General features: G+C 42.4%; 1 protein-coding gene across 1 annotated transcript; it reads left to right on the top strand.

Annotated features, from left to right (window-relative positions):
• The first annotated feature begins 942 nt into the window (after positions 1 to 942).
• Positions 943 to 24,610, top strand: LOC308283647 (protein kinase C and casein kinase substrate in neurons protein 3). Its single transcript, XM_080724115.1, has 10 exons — positions 943 to 1,209; positions 5,147 to 5,214; positions 10,628 to 10,784; positions 11,422 to 11,657; positions 12,174 to 12,329; positions 13,062 to 13,237; positions 15,498 to 15,618; positions 16,154 to 16,224; positions 16,927 to 17,006; positions 23,674 to 24,610. The coding sequence occupies exons 2-10, from the start codon at positions 5,155 to 5,157 to the stop codon at positions 23,781 to 23,783; spliced, it is 1,167 nt and encodes a 388-aa protein (XP_080580241.1). The 5' UTR covers positions 943 to 1,209; positions 5,147 to 5,154; the 3' UTR covers positions 23,784 to 24,610.
• The last annotated feature ends 53 nt before the right edge of the window (positions 24,611 to 24,663 follow it).

Here is a 24,663-nt window from a genome sequence, read left to right as displayed (position 1 = left end):
TAGGTGGAGACTAACTACACAGCAGCTGCTGTGTAGTTAGTTACAAGGCATGTCCTGACAAGACAAAGCTCACAAGTATAGCATAGCATAAGGTGTTATGTCACCAACAGAGGTATATGTTAATGCACACTGTACTCCATAGTTCCCTCCTCCAACTTCAAAGAATCTCCTAAACATGCACAAGCATGTGTCCGCCGCACACATGCTATAGATAAACACACACACACATGCACACGCACTCGCACACGCACACACGCACACACACACACACACACACACACACACACACACACACACACACACACACACACACACACACACACACACACATACACACACACACACACACACACACACACACACACACACACACACACCGGATGTCTCATCCAGCTGTGGCAGACAGACCAAACCTCCCTGGGGGAATGGGAGGGGGGCACGCTCACAAGCACAGGGGGATGGAGTTTCCCTTCTCCAGAATGGATGTACAACGTACAATATCTGTTTCAGTTTTGTTTCTTGTCGAAATGCTAAAACCTACAGTAAATAAATTAAACACGCATGCGCGCACGCACACGCACGCGCACGCACACACACACACACACACACACACACACACACACACACACACACACACACACACACACACACACCACAACAAGGCACTGTTCATTCACTCTACACTGAAATGAGTAGAGCAAGGGTAAAACAGAGGGAAAGAGAGTGAGACAGAGGGGAAACAGACAGAAGTGGGTGGGAGCAAGAGAGAGAGAGGGGGGGGTGAAAGAGAGAGAGAGAGAGAGAGAGAGAGAGAGAGAGGGAGGGAGGGAGGGAGAGAGAGGGTGAGGTAGACAGTTATTGACCATCAAGAGCAGAGAATGGGAGAGTTTGTTCCCTGCAGCTGTTTTGGAGAGTGACTGGGACAAAAACACTGACAGAAGAAGAAGAAGAAGAAGAAGTTCGGGAGGACGAAGAGGAGGAGAAGGAGAAAAAGAAAAGAAAACCAACTCATCTGAAACAAGCAGCAGGGCCAAAGAAAGGGAGGAAGAGTAGGAGTGGTACTGTACATGACCGGTGGAAAATAGAGGGGAGCGAAGAGTTGGAAGAGTATGAAGAGCTGCTAGGAAGGAAAAGATATCAAGCTAAAATATTTATTCTGGTGCCAAAACACAAGTGGGCTACGAGGACCCCAACACAGAGGACTGAGAGGTAACGGAACTCACTGTAATCTTTACCTTTGAATGCCTGAGATACTGTTATACTTTGTAAAGATTTGATGGATGGAAGGATCAAAATCTATTCTGGCTCCATGATTTCATGTGTTACTATATGGAGTGTTTCCTATGTGGGTGTGCATTGGCTTATGTGTGACAGACGAAACTTGAGGGGAGGAGAGGGGAGACGAGAGCATACGTGTGCACCGCCACAGCAGTGCAAGCTGTCAGAGTGGGGGGTGGAGGGGGTCGGGGGGAAGGGATCTATCTGTTGGAAGTTCACAGACAGGCTCTTTCAGATCAAATGAACTTAGTCTCAAGTTAATGTTCGGAGACATCTTATTTAGGATTACTTGGGAATCAGCTCCATAGATACCTACTGTACCTACAACAGATCTGGATATAGCTTAAAGGGGGATGGAGTTTCCCTTCTCCAGAATGGATGTACGATGTACAATATCTGTTTCAGTTTTGTTTTTTGTCAAAATGCTAAAACCAAAATAAACTAGAAGCAGTGCTCTTCCGAGCACAGGTCTCCACCAGGCCGTGCGTCCTGGTGGTGCTACTGTATAATAGGCCAATGTAAAAAGGGTGGCATATGTTCTTCACCTTAGATCTTTCATGGCAATCGGACGCTGCATGCATGATTTCAAGCATTGTGTTCCAAAAATGTGTTTTGCTAAAGTCTACCTGCTGGTGGCGCTATAACAGGACAATGTTAAAAAGGTAGCATTTGTGCCTTGACCTAGTGGGAATATGTGTGGCAAATGTCACGGTAATCGCAAGCTGCGTTGATGATTTGAGGCATTTCGTTCAAAAACGGAGCAATCCTGCAAACTTTGGAAGCTAATATTAGCCAATCAGGATGGAATGTGAAATATCAGACGGATCGGACTTGATCACATGACTATAGAGATACTGTGTACCGATTTGCATGATTTTTGGATAAAATCTCAAGGAGTAATATCCAAAAATGTGTTTTACATAAGTCGGCCCAAAGGTGGCGCTATAAAAGGCTGATGTGAAAAATACAGGTCAAAGGTTTATCCTTAGCCTCTAGGGAGTGCGCTTACAAAGTTTGAAACTGATCGGTGGAGTTATAGGTAAAACCACAAATCGGGCTGTTATAGCGCCACCATGAGGCTGATTAAAAAAAATTAAGTGGCATTTCTTCCTCGGCCTAGTGGGAACGTGTGTGCGCGATTTCATGATAATTGCACTTTGCGTTTGTGATTTGAGGCATTTTGTTCAAAACGGCTCAATCCCACAAACTTTGGAAGCCAATCTTAGCCAATCAGGATGGAATATGCAAAATCGGACAGATCCGTGTCGATCACATGACTGTCGAGATATTGCCTACCGATTTGTAGGATTTTTGGACAAAATCTGTAAGAGTAGTGCACAGAAATGTGTTTAGCAAACATCGGCCACTAGTTGGCGCTAGAAAAGGCCCATTTGAAAAATTTAGGGCAGAGGTTCTAGATTGGCATCCAGGGAATGTGTGTGCTCACTTTGGCAGCGACCCGGCCAACGGCGACTGAGATTTGGCGCTCACAAACTGCGAGGACGCACGGACGCACGGACGGACGGACGCACGGACGGACACATGGACGGAGGGGAAAACATACTCTCCCTCAGCCTTCGGCTGGCGGAGACAATTAAACGTGCACACACACACACACACACACACACACACACACACACACACACACACACACACACACACACACACACACACACACACACACACACACACACACACACACACACCACAACAAGCTTAAAGCAGCCACAGTGACTTTTGAGTTACCCTGAGCAGAAACAGCATTTGTGTGTATGTGATCCTGGTGGATATTATTAAAGCACTCTTGACAGGTCTGGTGAGATCAAATATAAACTGGTAGATGGTAAGTTGTATAATATCTGTGGTTACAACATTTACAGTATACAGGTCATCATCTGCTTGTAACAGATAGCTCTGACTGAAAGTCAATAAGCCCTGTGATGGAGATGCATCAGCTAACAGACATTTCTCACATTATCTGATATGATAGAAGGACAGCAGTGTTCTCTTTCCCCCATATGTTTCTCTACCCTGGGGATAGTCAGCCAGTGAGGGGCAGGAAGTGGAGGTCAAGGGTTAAAAGGGAAGCAATTCATTATTTTTCGGACTTCCTGCAAATCTGCACAGATAGGGAGCATATTGTATACAGCAGGGGTCTTCAACGTTTTTCAGGCCAAGGACCCCTTAGTTGAGATTCAAGAGATGAAGCAGGGACCCCCCACACCTCTAGATTCCATAGTTTCATTGTTTGACAGCACAATCATCAGTGTTTTTTGGATTAATGTCAATTTGTGTTTTCAGATATTTAACCACTTGAAATGTCAATACTTATAAAACTTGACCTTTCACTCTGTACTTAGTCTGCTCTTTTTCCCCTCTACACCAAAGCTCTTTGCCGAAAATAGCCGATCTACAAGCTCACAACGGAGCTGGTAGATCTGCTATTTTTGGCTAAAGTTCTCCCAATATGGACACTTGGACAGTAGGGTACAAGTGGTTCATATAAAAAAGGAGGAAAAAAAGGTTTCTATCACACAAAGATTTGGAGGACCCCCTGTAGTAACTCTGAGGACCCCTAGGGGTCCCGGACCCCCTGTTGAAGACCCCTGGTATACAGTATACAGTATGTACATAGACACATACCATAAATACATACCCACACACATACAAACTCACTTGGGTTGTGTAACCACACAACATTTCTTTCTGTAAGATACGACAGAGAGATGGAGGCAGACAAAACCACAGATGAATAGACACACAAGCATGTGACGTCCCATGAACAGAGGGAGATAGAGGAAAATCATTGAATCTAATTGTGTTTCTGTCAGAGCCACGAGGACAGAGGGGCAGACAGGGAAAACAGGCAAAGAGAGAGTGTCTGCTCACTGCTCCCCTGCTCACCACCAATAGTCTTGTGATAAAAATCTGGAGGGCGGTTTATTACATTTTCTGCTACATGCCTTTAGAAAGTGAGCTTGCTGGGAACATGCCTGTATAAGGCCCTTTCTCCCCCAATCTCTTGGCACATGGCCATGCACATGTTTGTTTGGGAGCATGTGCATTTTTACATGCCTATGTTTTTTTTGTAGGATTGTTTTGTTGTTTTGTGAGTGGGGGGGTGTAGAGAGATCAAGCAACCAGCAAGGTAACAGAGGCTGAGTGCGATGACGATCCCCTGTTTATTTTGAGATGGCTCAAGTTTCAATGCTGGGAATTCTGGGAGAGGGCATTCCATCCTTGCTAATGCACACTGGCAGTTTATAATAGCAGGCCTCTGAGAGTCTGCCCTGTGCCCTCACTTGACTAGGCACTGAGACAGCATTTAATGTATACTGCATTTACCATGTTGAACCCCAAAACCTACAAATATTGCAGACATAAGCAACACACTGTACAATTGCCATATTCTGCACTTTAATTCCTACTACTAGTATTATTATGAGTGACCATTCATTCCTTAAAATGAGAAGACACTTTATTAATACTTACCTATACCCCTGCATTTGAGACCAAGGTTATAGACTTGCTTCATTTCATTTCACTGATTAGCAGAAGAAGAAGAAAAAGAGAAAATATGCTTTGTACAATATTTAGCCACTATAGTGAATTCCCATCTGTAGTCCCTGCTGGGTAGATGAACAGAATCAGTAAAACAGTGAAAAATCTATCATCTCCACTAACACTAACCTGTCATACATACCTACAGTATTTCCTTATCTAACATCCATGCAGGTACCCCCCATTCCCAACAAATACAAAGCCGACTACACTAATTTAAACTCCACTCCAATTTGGCTAAACAAACATATTCAGAGTTTTAGGCAACAGACTGGTTGCTTAATCAAATGTTTTGTCACACACTTAGGGACGAGGATGTCGACTCTCCCATCTGAGAATGGCTGTGAAGATGCCAACCACCGGAGCTTCTGGATGGTAAGAGAAAGAGAGAGAGAGAGAGAGAGAGAGAGAGAGAGAGAGAGAGAGAGAGTGTGTGTGTGTGTGTGTGTGTGTGTGTGTGTGTGTGTGTGTGTGTGTGTGTGTGTGTGTGTGTGTGTGTGTGTGCGCGCGTTTGCGTGTGCGTGCGTGGGTAAAATGCAGGAGATATTGTCAGTATGTCTGTCATACTCTGTCTGCCATTCTGTGTCTGAAAGTGTACACAGCATAATCCTCTGTGTTAATTTAATTCAGAGTCAGTGTACTGTGTAAGTAAGGACTGCCATATCTATGTATATACAGTATTGTACGTATTTGTCACTTGGCATCATAACGTCTTGATGACCTTGTGAAGAAAACAGTGTTGTTGTTAAAGAAGCACTTCACCCATCTTCAACATTATCGTCATATAATTGGGCAGTTCAGAAACCCACCTACCAATGAGATCATTGATGAGGATTACAAGCTAACAGAAACCACAGACTTTCTCTTCCTGGAAAGTAAAGCATGCTGAAATAGAAGCCATTGTTCTTGCATTCATAAAATAATTCAAAAAATTAAAGGTTGACTTGATAGTCCAAGGTTGTTTGAAATGACAAAACCAATCATGGTTGGAATCATATCAGTATAATGCCAGTCAGTATCAAATGAGAGGGCTGCGACAGGGCTGTCACAACCCTGTCACAGGGATGTCAGGCCCCGTTACAGCCCTGTGACAGGGCCTGATATCCCTATGACAGGGCTGGTAACATGGTACCATGGTAACATGACAGGCCTGTCGTAGGGCCATGACAGCCCTGCCATTGAGTGCTGTGAGAGGGACCTGATGTGATGTTTCACTCCCTGGGAACTAACAGTCTAGTTTAATGTAAAGTGTCTGATATTTGGTAATCAATTAGATGTTTTCTAAATTATATATGCAACACAATACACAATAAAGCTTACATTTTAATTGGGTGTGGGGGTTTAATTGAGTATTGGATGTGGATATTGGATACGGGGGACTGGCCCAAACCAGGTAGAGAAACACTTGCTCTAGACCAGTGGTTCTCAACCTTTTTACACCAAGTACCACCTCAGAAAATATGTCTCTCCAAGTACCACCATAATAACTGATGTTGAAATACAGGTGCGTAGACCTATCCCATCCTATTGTGCTATGCACATGTCAATAATTTGATGATCGGGTCAATAGGACCGATTCAACATCACCATAAATTCAAGGCTTCATTTGTTGTGTAACCAATAGAAATATGTTTTTTTTGTGAACTACTCCTTTAACTCCTGCAGTTGTCACACAGTGCCACATTGAGACAGACATTGAGAGCCTTTTTCTACCAAGTGCTTGGTCAGAACTACCAATAATATAAATATTTCACTCCACTTTTTTCTTCTTTTTTGGGAGACCCCTCTGTGTACCACCAGTGGTACATGTACCACAGGTTGGGAACCACTGAGTACCACTGCTCTAGACCAAATACATGATTGACATAGACAGTAAAAACTTCTCTTACAAAGCTCTTTCATAAAGATTGTGGTTGATTTGAAACTCAACACAATGGATTTAGCATAAACCGCAATATTTGTTTAAGTCTTGACAACAAAATCAAGGTTAGTCCAAGAAATATGGAAAGTCTTGCCAAGAGAAATATACATTCATATGCACCTGTATCCACTGTATCAAATTAAAACAAATCATGGGACATATAGGAGGTACACACATTAACCTTTTTTTCTCTCTCATTTCTCATTACTGTACCATATAACAGCATCCCTCACTGTGGCTTTAAGAAATGCTGATTCTTCATCATCATTATCTACATTATTTTATTTAATGACCCCTTAAATCATTGGTGGTATGTTCTTTGACCCCTACTTTTTACCTCTACCCTATACATTTGAGCTGAAAATAGATTTTCTATAAGTTATAAGCTCACACTGGGTCTCTTGCAACGGGTTGTGACTTGACATTTTTGCAGAATCTTCGCCTATTATGATATGCCCAGAATTCGTTCACGTGGTTAATAAATCCCATAACAGCATTTGGCCATATCAATATGGAGATAAGCGGTTTCTGCTCGATAGCAACAAAATAATAATCCTTTTTGTACACTGTTTGGGAACCACTGGTCTACGCTAGCGGTTGTCAACCTTTTCATATTTGAACTGGGGACCGCCCACCCTCACCCTGACAAGCACATATTTTCCACACAATTATTATTTGACAATTTGACAATGTTTCATCAGTATTTATAGTAAAGTTGGTCTACACTGTGCTATCTAATAATAAAGCTCACACAAATATCTTAAAATAACAAACAAACAAACCCTCAAACTAAATGAAATTGTGCAAACTGGAGTATCAGGTCAGGAGATGAATGAGATGAGGTACATGATCATTTGGCTTTGTTCTTTATCTGGTGAGTGATTCATGCCTAGCTCTGGTGAGTGATTCATGCTTCGCTCTTTGTTCACAGCCCACAAGCTAGTGTTTCCTCCATGTAAACACTGCCTTCGTTCTATGTATTTTGCCACCCCAATTTGTGTGAACTACCACTTTAATACCAGCTCTGCTTGTGATTGGCCCGATAGCGGCTGCCCCAGTTTTCATCCCCTGTAACCCACCCCCTGTAATTTGGCAGACTCCTGTTGTGTTGGATATATTCACCCCCCCTCCTGGGCTGTCTGTCATTATGGTGCAAACGTGTGCCCTACTGTGCTGTGTTTGCACAGTCATCTCGTGAGTCATCCCGTTATGGCACATAGGCCTACAGTGCTATTCATTTACACTAGGATCTACCTGTTTCATCAACAGGGATACTTTCTGTGCATCATTTTGAGAGCAGACTTGTTAAAGTCCGGAGCCGGTCATGGCTGAGTTTAGGCATAGGTTTACTGAGGTTAGGGTTAGGATTAGGGTTGGGTTTAGGCACTCACTACACTGAGCACACACCCGGTGCGCATTTTCCGAACGCACCCTTTGATACACTCGGATTGAAACACCAGCAGAAAACACTCTCCCTGTTATGCACATGAAATTTGATTATCTAGCAAGCACCGTGGCCATTTTGTTTAATGCTATGATTGGCTAGTTGGGACAGCTTCTCTTGTAGCGGGTTTATGTCTGCCTATGTGATTGGCTTGCTGCTGTTCTGCAGTGGTACTGTTGGCCTCAAGCAAGATTCCTCAGCTGTTTTCATTTAATTTTCAGACGAGTGAGGAGAGTCAGTACAAAACCACAACAGAGAAAGAAAGAGAAGGGAAAGAAGAAAGAGGGGGGGGACCAAGTCAAGTAGAAAAGAATAGAGGGGATAGAAAGCAGGTGAAAAACGTCCATTCAAATCTTTTCTCGAAGAAAATAAGACGTAATGTACGTCCGACTTATATCAAAATAAATGTATGGGAAGAATATAACTGTTATATCATCAATGTACTCATGGCGCAGTTTTAACTTTTATAATTATTTTAAGGGGGTTTGTTATCCAATTGTGCTTTCTATTAGATTCAAGACTAATATGGCTTCCTTTGAACATTTTAGACTTTTAAACTCACAGCCTAAAGTGAGTCATTTATATTATTTGGTTGTATGCTTTTTAAAGAAAACATTTCATAGTTAGCTTTAAGAACACAAAATAATTGGTGCGCCCACTGGCCTAGCAGTCCAGGTGCATACCACATAGGCTCTGATGCCTGACAGCGTGTCGAGGGTTCGAGTCCCGTTCCCGACGACCTTTGCTGTGTGTCACTCCCCATCTCTCTCCCCATTTCCTGTCAGTCTACTGTCCTATTAATAAAGGCATAAAAGCCCCAAAACAAATAAAAACACAAAATAACATGAGAAATTATGTCACGTGCTGGATAATATTGATTAAAAAAGAGCAACATATGCAAAAGATGTGAAGGTATAACTAAAAGAGCACTCTAATCCACCACACATTTTCTTTTTTACTGGAGTCAAATAAAATTGCTTGGTTATTTCAAAATCTGACTGGGAGAGACCGAGGCGCACACACAGACATTTACTGCTTGTAAACGTGTCAGTGTTTGTGTGTGTGTGTGTGTGTGTGTGTGTGTGTGTGTGTGTGTGTGTGTGTGTGTGTGTGTGCGTGCGTGCGTGCGTGCGTGCGTGTGTGTGTGTGTGTGTGTGAGACCACAGAAGCGGCTAGAGAGAAAAAGAGAACGAGGAACAGAGCGAAGGGGAGAGAGTGTGGTGTGTAGGCGAACGCATTGGGTGCCAGGAAAATTGAGGAAAGATTTCCAAACTCCACATCCACAAACAAAACACTTGCTTTGGATTTGTTATTACACTCAAAGGCCTTTGCCGTCCGCTGCCCTCTTGCTCTCCATCTGTCATTTTACAGCTCGCCTGCTGTCCACACACCCCAATGCAGTCAGCAGCAGCAACAAATGCGTTTTACACAGAGAAACCCAATGCTTTTTAACAGCACTTCTGACAGTTTGAGAGTTGACCTCTGAGGATAGAATCACGTCACAGTGGCTTAAGGTGCGTAGAAGAGAGAACCTGTGTCTCATTAAGGTTGTTGCACAACTCACAGAGCTTGTGATGTCATGGTTCAGGGCCAATAGACTTGTCTCTGAATCCCATGATGGGTCCAACATCCATTCCACACTGTTTTGATTTTGTCGAATAAGACTGACGAAAAATATTCGTCGACTACCTTTTTTCACGAACGAAAACGGAATAAAAACGAAATCAAAACTATGTGGCTAAAACTAAATATATTGACAATTTTGTCAACAAATAAAAGCTAGTCTAAAATGTTAGGAGGGACAAGTGGAGAAGAGATCTAGTAGAACTGAAAGACATTTTATCACACAAACCCCAGGACAAAAATCCACTCGACAATTTGCCCTCCTGGCCCCCCAACTAGCTTCCACCGTGGACTGAAGACTCACCTCTTCAGTCTCCACCTAAACCCATAGCACTACGGTAACACTCCCCTTCCCTCGATGACCATGAAGCTAGATAGCATTTCTTTTGGTTTTAGAAACGTTTTTACTGATTAGGTGCGTGGTCTACCTATGTTATTGTTTTTCTAGATTGATATTCCTATGCATTTGTTGTATTGTTGATGTACTGACATATTATCTTGCTTATTATATAGATGTATTACCTGGTTATTGTAAGTCGCTTTGGATTAAAAGCATCTGCTAAATGCCTAAATTGTAAATTGTAATGTTTGGTTGCACTCTGAAAATAGCAGATCTACAAGTAGAGGTTATTTTCAGCCTGCAGCGCTATCAAGGCCTGCCAAATAGTTGACAAAATCAACTGTAGATTTTTTTTATGAAATTTTATTCCAAAGTATATGACTAAAACTAAATCAAAAGTTGCAGCCAAAATCAACACTGTTCCACACCAATATTTATCCCCTCCCCTGTCCTCTCACAGCCTGGGAACTATCAGCGGACAGTGAAGCGTACAGAAGATGCCTTCCAGGCGTGCAATGACGTGGTGGCATGTTTCCAGGAGCGTGCGCGCGTTGAGAGGCAGTATGCTCAGCAGCTCAGTGAGTGGAGCAACAAGTGGAAGCCCCTAGTGGACTCCAGTGAGTACTCCACAGCTAAAGAAAACGGCCCACTCAGGCAACCAAGCCAATCATCACATCCGTCCACACACCACATTCCCCTGTCACCTGTTTATCAAATCACTGGGATACTACATTTATACACAGTGGCTGATGGCCAAGCTGTCTAGAACAGAGTTTGTAAGGTATGTCTTTCCCTTCAAAAGTAGACCGATCATAAATATTTATAAAGATTGATATTTCCATTTGTATTACTATTAAGGTTTATTTGATTTGGACTGATACAGATACACAGATACATTTTATAAAGGCCCTTTTATAAAATAAGAAATTAAAATCAGTGAGGGCAAAAGAAGGTAAATTTAAGTACAGCCAGATACAATAAAACACATTTCCATTTACCCAAAGGATACCTACGTATACTGTAGACCACCACACACTAGTCCGCAACTCTGCATGCCCAGAAGCAGCCAGTTTGTCAATGCAGGGAGTCAGGGACAATATTTACGGCTTTACCGCTGATTTCTGCTGCTGTGTTCACGTTATGCATACAGAGTGACTTACTATCGATAGAATATTAACCCAGGCTGTAGGCATATTGTGAACAAAGCAGCACAGGGAAAACCAAGCTGTTATTTGACTCTAAGCCTTATTGCAGGTCCTCTGTATGGGTCCCTTCTTAAGGCATGGCAGTGTTTCCTGTCCTCCGCTGACCGATTAGCCTCTTTACACTCGACCGTGTGTCGCGCGCTGGTCGCAGAGGATGGGGACCGCGTCAGGACCTGGCAGAAGGACTCCTTCCAGAAAAAGTTATTCGGAGGCTTCAAGGAGTCCCAGGACTTTGACACGGGCTTCGCACGTGCTCAGAAACCTTGGGCCAAGCGACTTAAAAAGGTCTGCATGCTTCCTTTCTCTCATACAGGGGTGTCGCACCAAAATTCTGTGCCCTGGGTACAAGGATTCACTGCGGGGGCCCCCCCATGAATGTTCTTCATAGGGGGAGGGGTTTAACCCATTTGGACCGGGAACTTTAACTATTGAAAAATAGCAGATCTACAAGCTTGCAGGTGCCGCGCTGCGAGCTTGTAGATCTACTATTTTTCTGTAGCTAAAGTAATTAAGTCCCCTCCGCCTTGGGCCCTAGTAACTCAGTCCCACTTGCTCCCCCCTTGTGACGCCCCTGCTCTCGTATATCAAACTAAGGTTACATTGTTTTATCACTTCACAGTCTAGACACTGTTATGCTATACTGTTGGCCCAGACCACATTCTCTGAGATGCATTTGCAGAATAAAGATCCAAACGAGTCTAAATTATCCAGTGGAAGTAAATTACAGTTTCTCCTTTGTGTCCATCCTAAGTACTGGTTGACAGCTAGAGTGACTGTTTTATTTATGTCGTGCCCGTCCAGCTGGACAAAGCCAGGAGGGCATACCACAAAGTCAGTCGCAAGGAGCACTCTGCCATGGAACGTGAGACCCATGCTAAGGGAAACCCTGACATCGCCATCGAGAAACAAAGGAAGATCCAGGAGGAGAGGGAGGTGGCTCAACAGGAGGCAGAGAAAGTAAGCAGCGGTCATCCAGGGTCGGTGTGTGTGTGTGCGCGCGCGCGCGCGTGTGTGTGTGTGCGCGCGTGCGCATGCGCATGCGCATGCGTGTGTGTGTGTGTTAGTGTGTGTTCATGCGTGCGTATGTGGCACCAACACCATTTAGGGCAGACAAAAGTTTGAAAGACTTCCCCGGCCCAAGGTGGACAAGGGCCTTCACAAAGCCTATGCTGATATTATCAAGTTTAATGTCGTATCATTATGTTTAGAATATAAATGTAAGTGTACATACTAAGGCAGGGCAATATAACAATATCGAAGTATCAACATGCAAGGTATTGGTGTGTCAAATGAATTAACAGACACACTACGCACACATGTAGCACATGCAAAAAAGCAGTCCATCTGTAACCAGGTGTGGTTATTTCAATAAAACCTAACCTACCTAACCCTTCTATGTGTAATGTACAGTGTGCATGCATGGATATGTTATTCATTATCTGGGTTAGGCAGGCTGTGGACCTAAAGCAGAACAACATTAAAAACCATATAATGCAATTGTTTTTACTAATATCGTGAATAATATTGATGTCGAGGTATTCAACAGCGTTATTGAATATCAAAGGTTTTCCTAATATCGCCCAGCCTTAGTACATACAGTACACACTGTAACATGTACAGGCGTCTGCATGTACCGGTAGGTGGCTGTTAGTGTTCATTGTTCCAATCACTCACTTCATGCTTCCACAGGTGCGTCTGCGCTATGAGAAGGTTCTTGAGGAGGTGACCAGGTATGCCCCTCGCTACATGGAAGAGATGGAGTCTATATTTGACCAATCACAGGAGGAGGAGAGGAAGAGGATCAGCTTCCTCAAACAGGCCTTCCTCTCCATTCACAGACACCTGGACGTCACCAACAACGAGAGGTACACACTTGTGATTGTCTGCTGTGTGTTTTTGTTTTGGCTGTCTGTCAGCATTTGTCTGTTTAAGGAGAGGGGGAGAGAAAGTGAGAGGGAAAGACAAAGAGAGAGAGATTGTCACAGAGTCTGTGGGGTGGTGTTTGTCCTTCATAATCGTTTTAGCCTTTCCTAGTCCTGCCTCCTGGAAGCAAGACATGTTACTCTTTAACAATAAACTGTATTGTGCAAAATGATGTCAGTGCAATGAAACAGTGGGAATGTTGTACTTGTATATAACTATGTATATGTATTTAATAAAACACAAATTGAAAAATGTTGTAATCACCTTAAGCACCCTTTTCTGCATAATGGGGGGAAAAAGCCATCAGTGACAAATTGGTCATGCTCTAAAAGTTGTGGTATTTTGGTATTTGTTGATCATGGGTTGTGGATTGGATCACCATTTTTATCTTGCTGGAAAGGTCAGCGACAACACAAAGATTTCAAGATTACAAGATTTCTCATAGAATTAATTAGGTACAACACTCTCTCTGCTGACTTGTGGTGATCAGCATGCTCTCAGAAGGATGTGACATCAACTACAAGAGGAGTTTTTGCAGGCCTGTTTCCTTCAGCTTGTCTTTGACAGTCTAATTTGACCTAACTATGGTATAGAAATCAATAATCTGAGCCCCAATTAAGCCATTCCAAAGATTATTTATATATCAGGGTGAGGACCCGGCATCAACGGTTCCCTTTGTGATTTTCTCAGCCAGTTGTGATCTATACAATTTGGTTTAGACTGCAGCTTAATTACTTCAACAAAATCTGCAGAGGCTAAGGGGAGCAGTGGGGCAAATACGGTATGATACAACATTGTATCCTGTATTGATCTGTTTACTACTTTTGTATGACTTAAATTGCCTGATATTTTGCTTTAAAAAGGAAAATATCAATTGAAAAGCTTATACTGACAGGAACGGAAACATTGAAATAAAATTAATCTGTGGGAATTCTTCTATAGACACTCTTCCCTGCTCAGTTTGTACAATTATACCTTGTCAGTCATTCTGAATGCACGGTAGTAGTGTTTGTGATCGCACATGCCTGCGTTGTGTTGATGTGACTGGTGTAATGCCCATGTTCAGGGCTGTCGCACCAAATTCTGGGCCTTGGGTAAAAGGATTCACTACGGGCCCCCCATGAATGTTCTTCATAGGGGGAGGGGGTTGAACCCATTTACGGTGTAGACTGGGAAGCCATTAGTATGCGTTATTTTGTGCTTTAACTATTGAAAAATTGCAGATCTACCAGTAAGACTCCCTAATCGGAAGATAAGCGAACGTCAGGTCACAGCGTGATTTGAGAGCAAAATGTGTATGAGCAGTGTCCAAAAAAGTGTTTGAAAAAATCGGCCTGATGGTGGCGCTATATGGGAGTGATCCATGTTGATGACATGAGTGTAGACATATTGTGTACCGATTTGCATGATTTTAGGGCAAAATCTGTAGGAGCAGTGTCCAAAAATGTGTTTGAAAAAATCAGCCTGATGGTGGCGCTATATGGGACAGATCCATGTTGAAGACATGAGTGTAGACCAAGTGTGTACCGATTTGCGTGATTTTAGGTCAAAATTTGTAGGAGCAGTGTCCAAAAATTTGTTTTGCAAGAATCTTCCTCATGGTGGCGCTAGAAGAGGGTCATGTGAGAATTGATGGGTGGAGGTTGGCAAGGAGTGTGTGTGCAAAATTTGGCATGGATCGGGGCAACAGTTGCGGAGATATGAGCAGGGCAAAAGTGTGACGTCTGACGTGTGACAGACTGACAGACTGACGGACAGCTGGTCGAGGTTTTGATAGTAACTGCGACCTGACTGTCGCAACAAGCTCACAGCGCGGCACCGAGTGCCGTGCTACGAGCTTGTATTAGCGTGCTGCGAGCCTGCTATTTTTGAAAAATCTTTTTTTGAAAACCTGATGTTTCTATGTCAGTGGTGCTCAAACCTTTTCATGTGAAGGACCCCCAAAATGATATGTATTTGGCCACGCACCCCCATCTCAAAATATTTAGTTCCAGGGACCCCCCAGAAGCAAAATTTGAGTTACAAATGTTCGCTTAAAAAATACATATATTCAAAGATTTGCACACATTTTCACGACACATTTGTGCCGTGCTGTGAGCTTGTATATCTGCTATTTTTCAATAGCTAAAGTATAAAATAATTAAGTAACTCTGTCCCACTTTCCCCCCCCCCCCTTGTGACGCCCATATTCCTGTATTATAGTGTGAAAGCCGTGTACAATGAGCTTCACAACACGCTCATGGCCATCAACGAGCAGGAAGACCTGCGCTGGTGGAAGAACACACATGGACCCGGCATGCCCACCGACTGGCCTCAGTTCCAGGTCTCTCTCACTGTGTCTCTCACTCTGTTTGTCTGTCTCTGTCTGTCTACTCCACGCACGCACGCACGCACGCACGCACGCACGCACGCACGCACGCACGCACACACGCACACAGCGCCTCGCACTGCAAGCACACAACGCAACGCAAGCACACAACGCAACGCAACGCAAGCACACAACGCCTCGCGCTGCGAGGCGTTGTGTGCTTGTAGATCTGCTGTTTTCACTACTTTTGTGCGACGGCCTTGTGTGATGAAGCAGGGCTTAACTTTGCGAAAGAACATACAAATTTGAAACTTGGAGATACGAGATTTCCACCCGACAACGACGAAACACAGTGCCAGCATAATGCAGCTCACTATGTTAGATATATTATAGATTTTCATGCGTATGCCTTTTCTTATTTTTGTGCTTGTTTTCACAAGTTAAAGTGCATATAGTGCTGTGTGTTTATTTAACTATTGTGTTTGTAGCCAGCCTTTTGTCTGACCTCAGAATTTCATACACACTTCATGTTTCATTTGCTTGTGGACAGGAGTGGACACCTGAGAAGAAAAGCAAAAAAGGAAAAAAAGGATCAGAGAAGAAAGGAACGATAGAGAGAAGGTGAGTGGACACAGGCTCACAGCATACAGTACAGTATATCTTTATGTGCCTGTTAATAGTTTATGGGGGCAGTCGCAGCTCAGTGGGTATAGAAGCTGAATCGAAAGGTTGGGGTTCAATCCTCGGCTCACACAGTCTACATGAAGTTGAAGCTGAAGTGTCCCAGTAAGTACGTAAACAGTAACCACTCCATCTGTGCAGTCATTTTAGGCTGCACTCACACATTCGCATGCGGCAACGCGCTGGACGGGTGGGGGGAGGCAGGGTCCAGGGGGCCTGCCCACTTTCTATTAACTTCCATTGGTAGTCACATGGTTTTGAAGCGTGCGCCATGCTGAAGGGAAGGGGGGAAGTGAATGGGTGTATATGGTTCAGACCATGTTGCATGTGACTGTGTGAGACCAGCCATAGCCATCTGAGCAGCCATCTACTGGGTGAAACAGAAACAGAAAATACTCCCTTCCCTTCCCTTCCCTTCCCTTCCCTTCCCTTCCCTTCCATTCCCTTCCCTTATGAATTGCGCTCTTTCTATTGGGCATGGATCTGGGTTCATGGATCTGTAAATGTATGATTGACTGTACACAGTGTGCCATATAACCAGAAAGAGTGGGTCATTTTTTTATACCATAAACACTACCGGATTGTATTTTGTACATGGCTGCCTGTCTCTCAAGTGTTTTTGTGTTTTGTCACCTCCATCAGTGTGATGATAGGAGGAGTGAGAGTGAGAGCCCTCTATGACTACATCGGCCAGGAGACAGACGAGCTGTCGTTTAAAGCAGGTAAATGTCCATGCAGAAGAAGATATGCCTTTATTTGACAGAAACAGGAAACATGGAGAGTAGGGTAGTGGCATGCAGCAAATGGTCGGGCACGTCAGGCATTTGAGTCCATGTGGTACTATGCGCCCTAACCACTCGGCTATCGAGTTCTTAACTACACATTCTCTTCTCATTGACTTTATATTTGATGTTTTATGACATCTACAACAAAAACACTACTCACATATTATTTGGATATTTAAGATATTAATCTCAAACTAGAAAAATATTGTTCCTTCGAAACAATTGTGGGCTCGCTTCAAGCCAGAAAACAATGGCTATAAAAGTACAAAATGTCAAGATCGCAGGCAGTGCTCTCTTTGACGTTACTGACGTCAAAGATTGGTCCATTTTGTTCCAAAAATGTGTTGTGCAAAAGTTGACCCGCTGGTGGCGCTATAACAGGCCAATGTAAGAAGGGTGGTATCTGTTCCTTGACCTATTGGGAATGTGCTTGCAAGATTTCACGCACAATGCAGGCTGTGTTCATGATTTGAGGTGTTTTTGGCTTTGGCCACTTTATCGCTGCTTGCAGCTATATTCATTATTATTTTATTTTTTTGTGTGTGTGCACTTCATAGGCATATTAGATAAAGGTCCTTAGATTGTGTGTAGAATGTTTCATGCAAATTGCAAAAAAAAAATCCTAACGGGTTTAAGCGTTTCACAAACTGCTCAAAATGATATAGCGCCCCCCTTTGGCCAATTGGGGTAAGATTGGTTTTAGTGATATTTGGACTAACACTCTACATCTTTGTTAAATGCCATGAACATGTTACTTTGCATGTATGATTTAGAGGCAGAAGAATAATTTGCATAAAACTGCAATATTCATTGAATTTATTTTAAAAAGCATGTTTCAATTTTAAAGAAATCCGATCTGACAGATCTTTAGATATCGGTCCAAAGTTCACGTAAAAAAAGTTTTGTGCACGTGGAGCGAAAATTCCAGAATAAAAGCGGGTTTACGCGTTTTACAAACTGCTCAAAATGGCGGAAAATCAAAGGGCGGAGCTTACTTAACAACGACACAGATGTCTTCCGCTTGAGTCAAAGCACGCGTGTAACAAGTTGCATGTCTTCAAACGAAACGAGTCATGACTTATGCCCGTTTGAAGTTTGAATTTTCAAAAGCTTCGTATAGCGCCCCCCTTTGGCCAATTGGAATAAAATTGGTTTCAGTGATACTTTGACTAACCCTCCACATCTTTGCCAAATGCCATGAACGTGTAACTTTGCATGTATGATTTAGAGGCCGAAGAATAATTAGCATAAAACCGCAATATTAATTGAATTATTAAAAAATTATATTTCACTTTAAAAAAAATCTGGTTGATCAATCTGACCGTATTGGTCCAAAGTTCATGTGAAAAAAGTTTTGTGCACTTGACGCGAAAATCCCAGGAGGAGATAGATTTTTACTGTTTTTCATATAATTCCGAATTGTGGGAGACCTAAAGGTCAGAGGTCAAAAGTTAGAGGGTAAAAGTTGTTTGGCATGAGGAGACGCATAAGTGTATACAGGTTTCATGGCTGTATGTATAACACAGCATGAGCTATACCTGTTCAAAGTTCGCACTTTCGAAGGCTTCCTACAGCGCCACCATTTGGCCGATTGCTGTAAAAAGTAATAGCACACTGCGCCACAGTAAGCTGAACACATTGATGTTTTTATTTTCATTTTCTCACTAAGTATGTAGGAGTAGAAAGGAACCGAAGTTCCCGTCTACTATATGACTGATAGATAAATAAACTAGAAAAATATTGTTCCTTCGAAACAATTGTGGGCTCGCTTCAAGCCAGAAAACAATGGCTATAAAAGCACAAAATGTCAAGATCGCAGGCAGTGCTCTCTTTGACGTTACTGACATCAAAGATTGGTCCATTTTGTTCCAAAAATGTGTTATGCAAAAGTTGACCCGCTGGTGGCGCTATAACAGGCCAATGTGAGAAGGTTGGTATCTGTTCCTTGACCTATCGGGAATGTGCTTGCAAGATTTCACGCACATCCCAGGCTGTGTTCATGATTTGAGGTGTTTTTGGCTTTGGACACTTTATCGCTGCTTGCAGCTATATTTATTATTATTATTTTATAATTTTTTTGTGTGCACTTCATAGGCATGTTAGATAAAGGCCCTTAGATTGCGTGTAGAATGTTTCATGCAAATTGCAAAAAAAAATCCTAGAATAAAAACAGGTTTAAGCGTTTTACAAACTGCTCAAAATTATATAGCGCCCCCCTTTGGCCATTTGGGGTAAGATTGGTTTCAGTGATATTTGAACTAACCCTCTACACTATTTTGTCATGAAAATGTGACTTTGCATGTATGTTTTAGAGGCAGAAGAATAATTTGCATAAAAATGCAATATTGTTTGAATTATTTAAAAAAGCATGTTTCAATGTTAAAGAAATCCGATCTGACAGATCTTTAGATATCGGTCCAAAGTTCACGTAAAAAAAAGTTTTGTGCACGTGACGCGAAAATTCCAGAATAAAAGCGGGTTTACGCGTTTTACAAACTGCTCAAAATGGCGGAAAATCGAAGGGCGGAGCTTACTTAACAACGACACAGATGTCTTCCGCTTGAGTCAAAGCACGCGTGTAACAAGTTGCATGTCTTCAAACGAAACGAGTCATGACTTATGCCCGTTTGAAGTTTGAATTTTCAGACGCTTCGTATAGCGCCCCCCTTTGGCCGATTGGAATAAAATTGGTTTCAGTGATACTTTGACTAACCCTCCACATCTTTGCCAAATGCCATGAACGTGTAACTTTGCATGTATGATTTAGAGGCCGAAGAATTATTTGCATAAAACCGCAATATTTATGGAATTATTAAAAAATTATGTTTCACTTTAAAAAAAATCTGGTTGATCAATCTGACCGTATTGGTCCAAAGTTCATGTGAAAAATGTTTTGTGCACTTGACGCGAAAATCCCAGGAGGAGATAGATTTTTACTGTTTTTCATATAATTCCGAATTGTGGGAGACCTAAAGGTCAGAGGTCAAAAGTTAGAGGGTAAAAGTTGTTCGGCATGAGGAGACGCATAAGTGTATACAGGTTTCATGGCTGTATGTATAACACAGCATGAGCTATACCTGTTCAAAGATCGCACTTTCGAAGGCTTCCTACAGCGCCACCATTTGGCCGATTGCTATAAAAAATAATAGCACACTTCGCCACTGTAAACTGAACACATTGATGTTTTTATTTTCATTTTATCACTAAGTATGTAGGAGTAGAACGGAACCGAAGTTTTTGATACTTGCACTGACTAGTATGACTAGTATAGAAATAATGACAATATCTAAAGTGTGCTCGCCTGTTTACAGGCGAGCCCACAACTAGAATTGACAGAGTCAATTTTGACAAGTGTGCCTGCAGCTCGCTAAATGCGCGACCTTGTGCAGCGGTTTGGACCGTGAGACCATCCGCCGAGTCGTCTGCGTTTGGTTGAGATCGGGGTCAGGGTCGCTCCCCGTGAAAAACGCGTTCTGGCACGAAACGGTTACGTTTCGCGCGTTTGTGACGCCCCCTAGGGGTCGAAGTGGAAATGCTTTTGGGGATTCGTTGAGTATGCCACCCCCGACCTGTGGTTAAAATTCAGTGTTGACTCGACCTTTTGTTTGTGATTTATGGCTGTTTTTTGCCAAATGGGCCCCTCCCGCTAAATTTGGTAGCCCGTTACGAACGAACGATATGGACAATCAAAATATCACTTGACTATGTTCATCGCATGGGGTCATAGAGCGTGTGTACCGCTTTTTGTGTGATTTGAAGAAAATATGTAGGAAAAGGAGCAAAAAGTGTGTTTTGGAGAAAATTCGAAATGGTGAAAAATCTTCCCATGTGCAAATTGGCGTGTCCTATATGGAGAGATGCGTCGTGACCCAAGGAATCCAGGGAAAAAAGAATTTGAATTCTCCGACCTACGGTTCAAGAGTTACGAGGCAAGTGGTCCGTTATAGCGCCACCATGTGGCCAAGTGGAAATGCTTTTGGGGATTCGTTGAGTATGCCACCCGCTACTTGTGTTTAAAATTCAGTGTTGACTCGACGATTTGTTTGTGATTTATGGCTATTGTTTGGGAAACGGGCCCCTCCTGCTAACTTTAGAAGCGCGTTACGAACGAACGGTATGGACTATCGAAATATCCCTTGAGTATGTTCATTGCGTGGGTTCCTAGATCACGTGTACCGCTTTTTGTGAGATTTGAAGAAAATATGTGGGAAAAGGAGCAAAAAGTGTGTTTTGGAGAAAATTCAAGATGGCGGAAAATCTATCCTGGCGCAAATGGGCGTGGCCTATATCGGGAGATGCGTCTTGACCCAAGGAATCCAGGGAAAAAATAATTTTAATTTTCCGACCTACGGTTCAACAGTTACAGGCCAAAACGTAAACTGGGCTGTTATAGCGCCACCATGAGGCCAAATGAAACTATTATTTTTTATTTAATCCTTGAAATCATTATGAACCTCCTCTCCAAGTCTTGAAACTGTAGCCCCTATGGTTTGCGAGAGAAAAATAATTGAATGTGAGTTTTTGCGATTCCCATTATAAGTCAATGGGGAAAATTAATTCACTAATAAATTAATATCAATTAAACTATAGAACCTTTCTCTTAGCAAGTTAATAGCACACGATTCCCGAGTAAGCCGGTCGATTTGACATATGGCGCGAGTGTGTGGTGCAAAAACTGTGGGAGGAGTAGCGTGCCAAACTTTGGGGAAAAGTATGGACAGAAAGAAGTCTGACTTAAATAAATATGAGCGATAACAATAAGTTGCCCATGCTATGCATAGGCACACTTAATAACTAGAAAAATATTGTTCCTTCGAAACAATTGTGGGCTCGCTTCAAGCCAGAAAACAATGGCTATAAAAGCACAAAACGTCAAGATCGCAGGCAGTGCTCTCTTTGACGTTACTGACGTCAAAGATTGGTCCATTTTGTTCCAAAAATGTGTTGTGCAAAAGTTGACCCGCTGGTGGCGCTATAACAGGCCAATGTGAGAAGGTTGGTATCTGTTCCTTGACCTATTGGGAATGTGCTTGCAAGATTTCACGCACATCCCAGGCTGTGTTCATGATTTGAGGTGTTTTTGGCTTTGGACACTTTATCGCTGCTTGCAGCTATATTTATTATTATTATTTTATAATTTTTTTGTGTGCACTTCATAGGCATGTTAGATAAAGGTCCTTAGATTGCGTGTAGAATGTTTCATGCAAATTGCAAAAAAAATCCTAGAATAAAAACGGGTTTAAGCGTTTTACAAACTGCTCAAAATTATATAGCGCCCCCCTTTGGCCATTTGGGGTAAGATTGGTTTCAGTGATATTTGAACTAACCCTCTACACTATTTTGTCATGAAAATGTGACTTTGCTTGTATGTTTTAGAGGCAGAAGAATAATTTGCATAAAAATGCAATATTGTTTGAATTATTTAAAAAAGCATGTTTCAATGTTAAAGAAATCCGATCTGACAGATCTTTAGATATCGGTCCAAAGTTCACGTAAAAAAAGTTTTGTGCACCTGACGCGAAAATTCCAGAATAAAAGCGGGTTTACGCGTTTTACAAACTGCTCAAAGTGGCGGAAAATCGAAGGGCGGAGCTTACTTAACAACGACACAGATGTCTTCCGCTTGAGTCAAAGCACGCGTGTAACAAGTTGCATGTCTTCAAACGAAACGAGTCATGACTTATGCCCGTTTGAAGTTTGAATTTTCAGACGCTTCGTATAGCGCCCCCCTTTGGCCGATTGGAATAAAATTGGTTTCAGTGATACTTTGACTAACCCTCTACATCTTTGCCAAATGCCATGAACGTGTAACTTTGCATGTATGATTTAGAGGCCGAAGAATAATTTGCATAAAACCGCAATATTGATTGAATTATTAAAAAATTATATTTCACTTTAAAAAAAATCTGGTTGATCAATCTGACCGTATTGGTCCAAAGTTCATGTGAAAAAAGTTTTGTGCACTTGACGCGAAAATCCCAGGAGGAGATAGATTTTTACTGTTTTTCATATAATTCTGAATTGTGGGAGACCTAAAGGTCAGAGGTCAAAAGTTAGAGGGTAAAAGTTGTTCGGCATGAGGAGACGCATAAGTGTATACAGGTTTCATGGCTGTATGTATAACACAGCATGAGCTATACCTGTTCAAAGATCGCACTTTCGAAGGCTTCCTACAGCGCCACCATTTGGCCGATTGCTGTATAAAGTAATAGCACACGTCGCCACTGTAAGCTGAACACATTGATGTTTTTATTTTCATTTTCTCACTAAGTATGTAGGAGTAGAAAGGAACCGAAGATCCCGTCTACTTACTAGATAAATAAATAAATAAATAATGACAATATCTAAAGTGTGCTCGCCAGGTACTGGCGAGCCCACAATGACAATATCTAAAGTGTGCTCGCCTTATAGGCGAGCCCACAATAATGTCTGATGTGTTTTTTTTTTACAGTATTTTTATGGTGGTCACACCGTCTCCTATGCGCGACTGCGTGTGTATGTTAGTTTGTAACTTTGCAACTTTGTTAGCATGAGCTGCAATACCGCTGGGAGACCAAGTGCCGCTGTTGACACACATCCTGTTTTGAATCTTTGCTTGTCTTAGGTGAGGAGTTCTTGAAAGTGGAGGATGAGGATGACCAGGGTTGGTGTCGAGGGATGAAGGATGGAGGGCGAGAAGGACTGTACCCTGCAAACTATGTAGAGGTGGTCTAGTAGTGGTATTATAGTGTCTGTATAATATGTCATCTGAAAAGCTGCATGGGATTGATGGCGACTGGCCTGTATGTGGCCTATATGTAGGCAGGGGCGTCACAAGGGGGGAAAAAGTGGGACTGAGTTACTGCTATTTTTCAATAGTTAAATCACCCAGGGCCCAGAATTTAGTGCGACCCCCCTGCTGGCCTGTATGTGGCCTATGTATGTACGTATGATTGAATGCCTCGGGACAACAACAACATGGAACCTGACAGTCTGCCGGTCTAGTTTAGTGCTGTGTCCCACATGGGTAATGACAACACAGAGCAGTTCTTATCCTAAGATCTTGTCTGTGCTGAGAATATGATCGCAGTAAGGTGGACATTTTGGCATGGAGATTTACAAAGGACCTATCCAGATTTTGTAGCCTATATAAGATACAAATGCAAGTTAATATAATATTAAGAAAGTAAAAGAAATATGCTGGACTCTGAAGGTATAGAACACTACATTATTAACCACTTGGTGCTGAAAATAAGTTATATCGCAAGACTGCTATTTTAATTGTCATTATTTTCCTGCACACTTTAATGAACTGCATCTTTATATCAAAGTGCTCACAATACATTTTCATATGAAGGGTAGTGAAGCTTTTTATGTCATAATCCATCATCAGTAGCATTATAAATGGAGTTAGCTAGCTAGATAGATTGCTTTATTACATGATTTGTTTTTTTGTTCCTGTTTTATGAATAATATACTTGGGTAACATATGTTGTCCCGTCCATAATTGTGTCTGTCTAGTATTTAATCACTATGTGGCACCTATCCTCAGTAGCAGCAACTTAGTACAGGATAGGCAGATTGTAATTCCTGTGCTTGCCTTGCCTATGTCCAG

Source organism: Nannobrachium achirus (genome assembly GCF_963921795.1).
Source record: "Nannobrachium achirus genome assembly, chromosome: 4".
Lineage (NCBI taxonomy): Eukaryota > Metazoa > Chordata > Actinopteri > Myctophiformes > Myctophidae > Nannobrachium > Nannobrachium achirus.
This window is presented reverse-complemented; position numbering and strand designations above follow the sequence as displayed.

Excerpts from the sequence above, each read along its gene's own strand:
- LOC308283647 (XM_080724115.1), top strand. The coding sequence starts at position 5,155 with ATGTCGACTCTCCCATCTGAGAATGGCTGTGAAGATGCCAACCACCGG. Across the intron at positions 12,330-13,061 it reads CTCAACAGGAGGCAGAGAAA|GTGCGTCTGCGCTATGAGAA; the intron begins GTAAGCAGCGGT and ends ATGCTTCCACAG. Across the intron at positions 15,619-16,153 it reads CCGACTGGCCTCAGTTCCAG|GAGTGGACACCTGAGAAGAA; the intron begins GTCTCTCTCACT and ends GCTTGTGGACAG.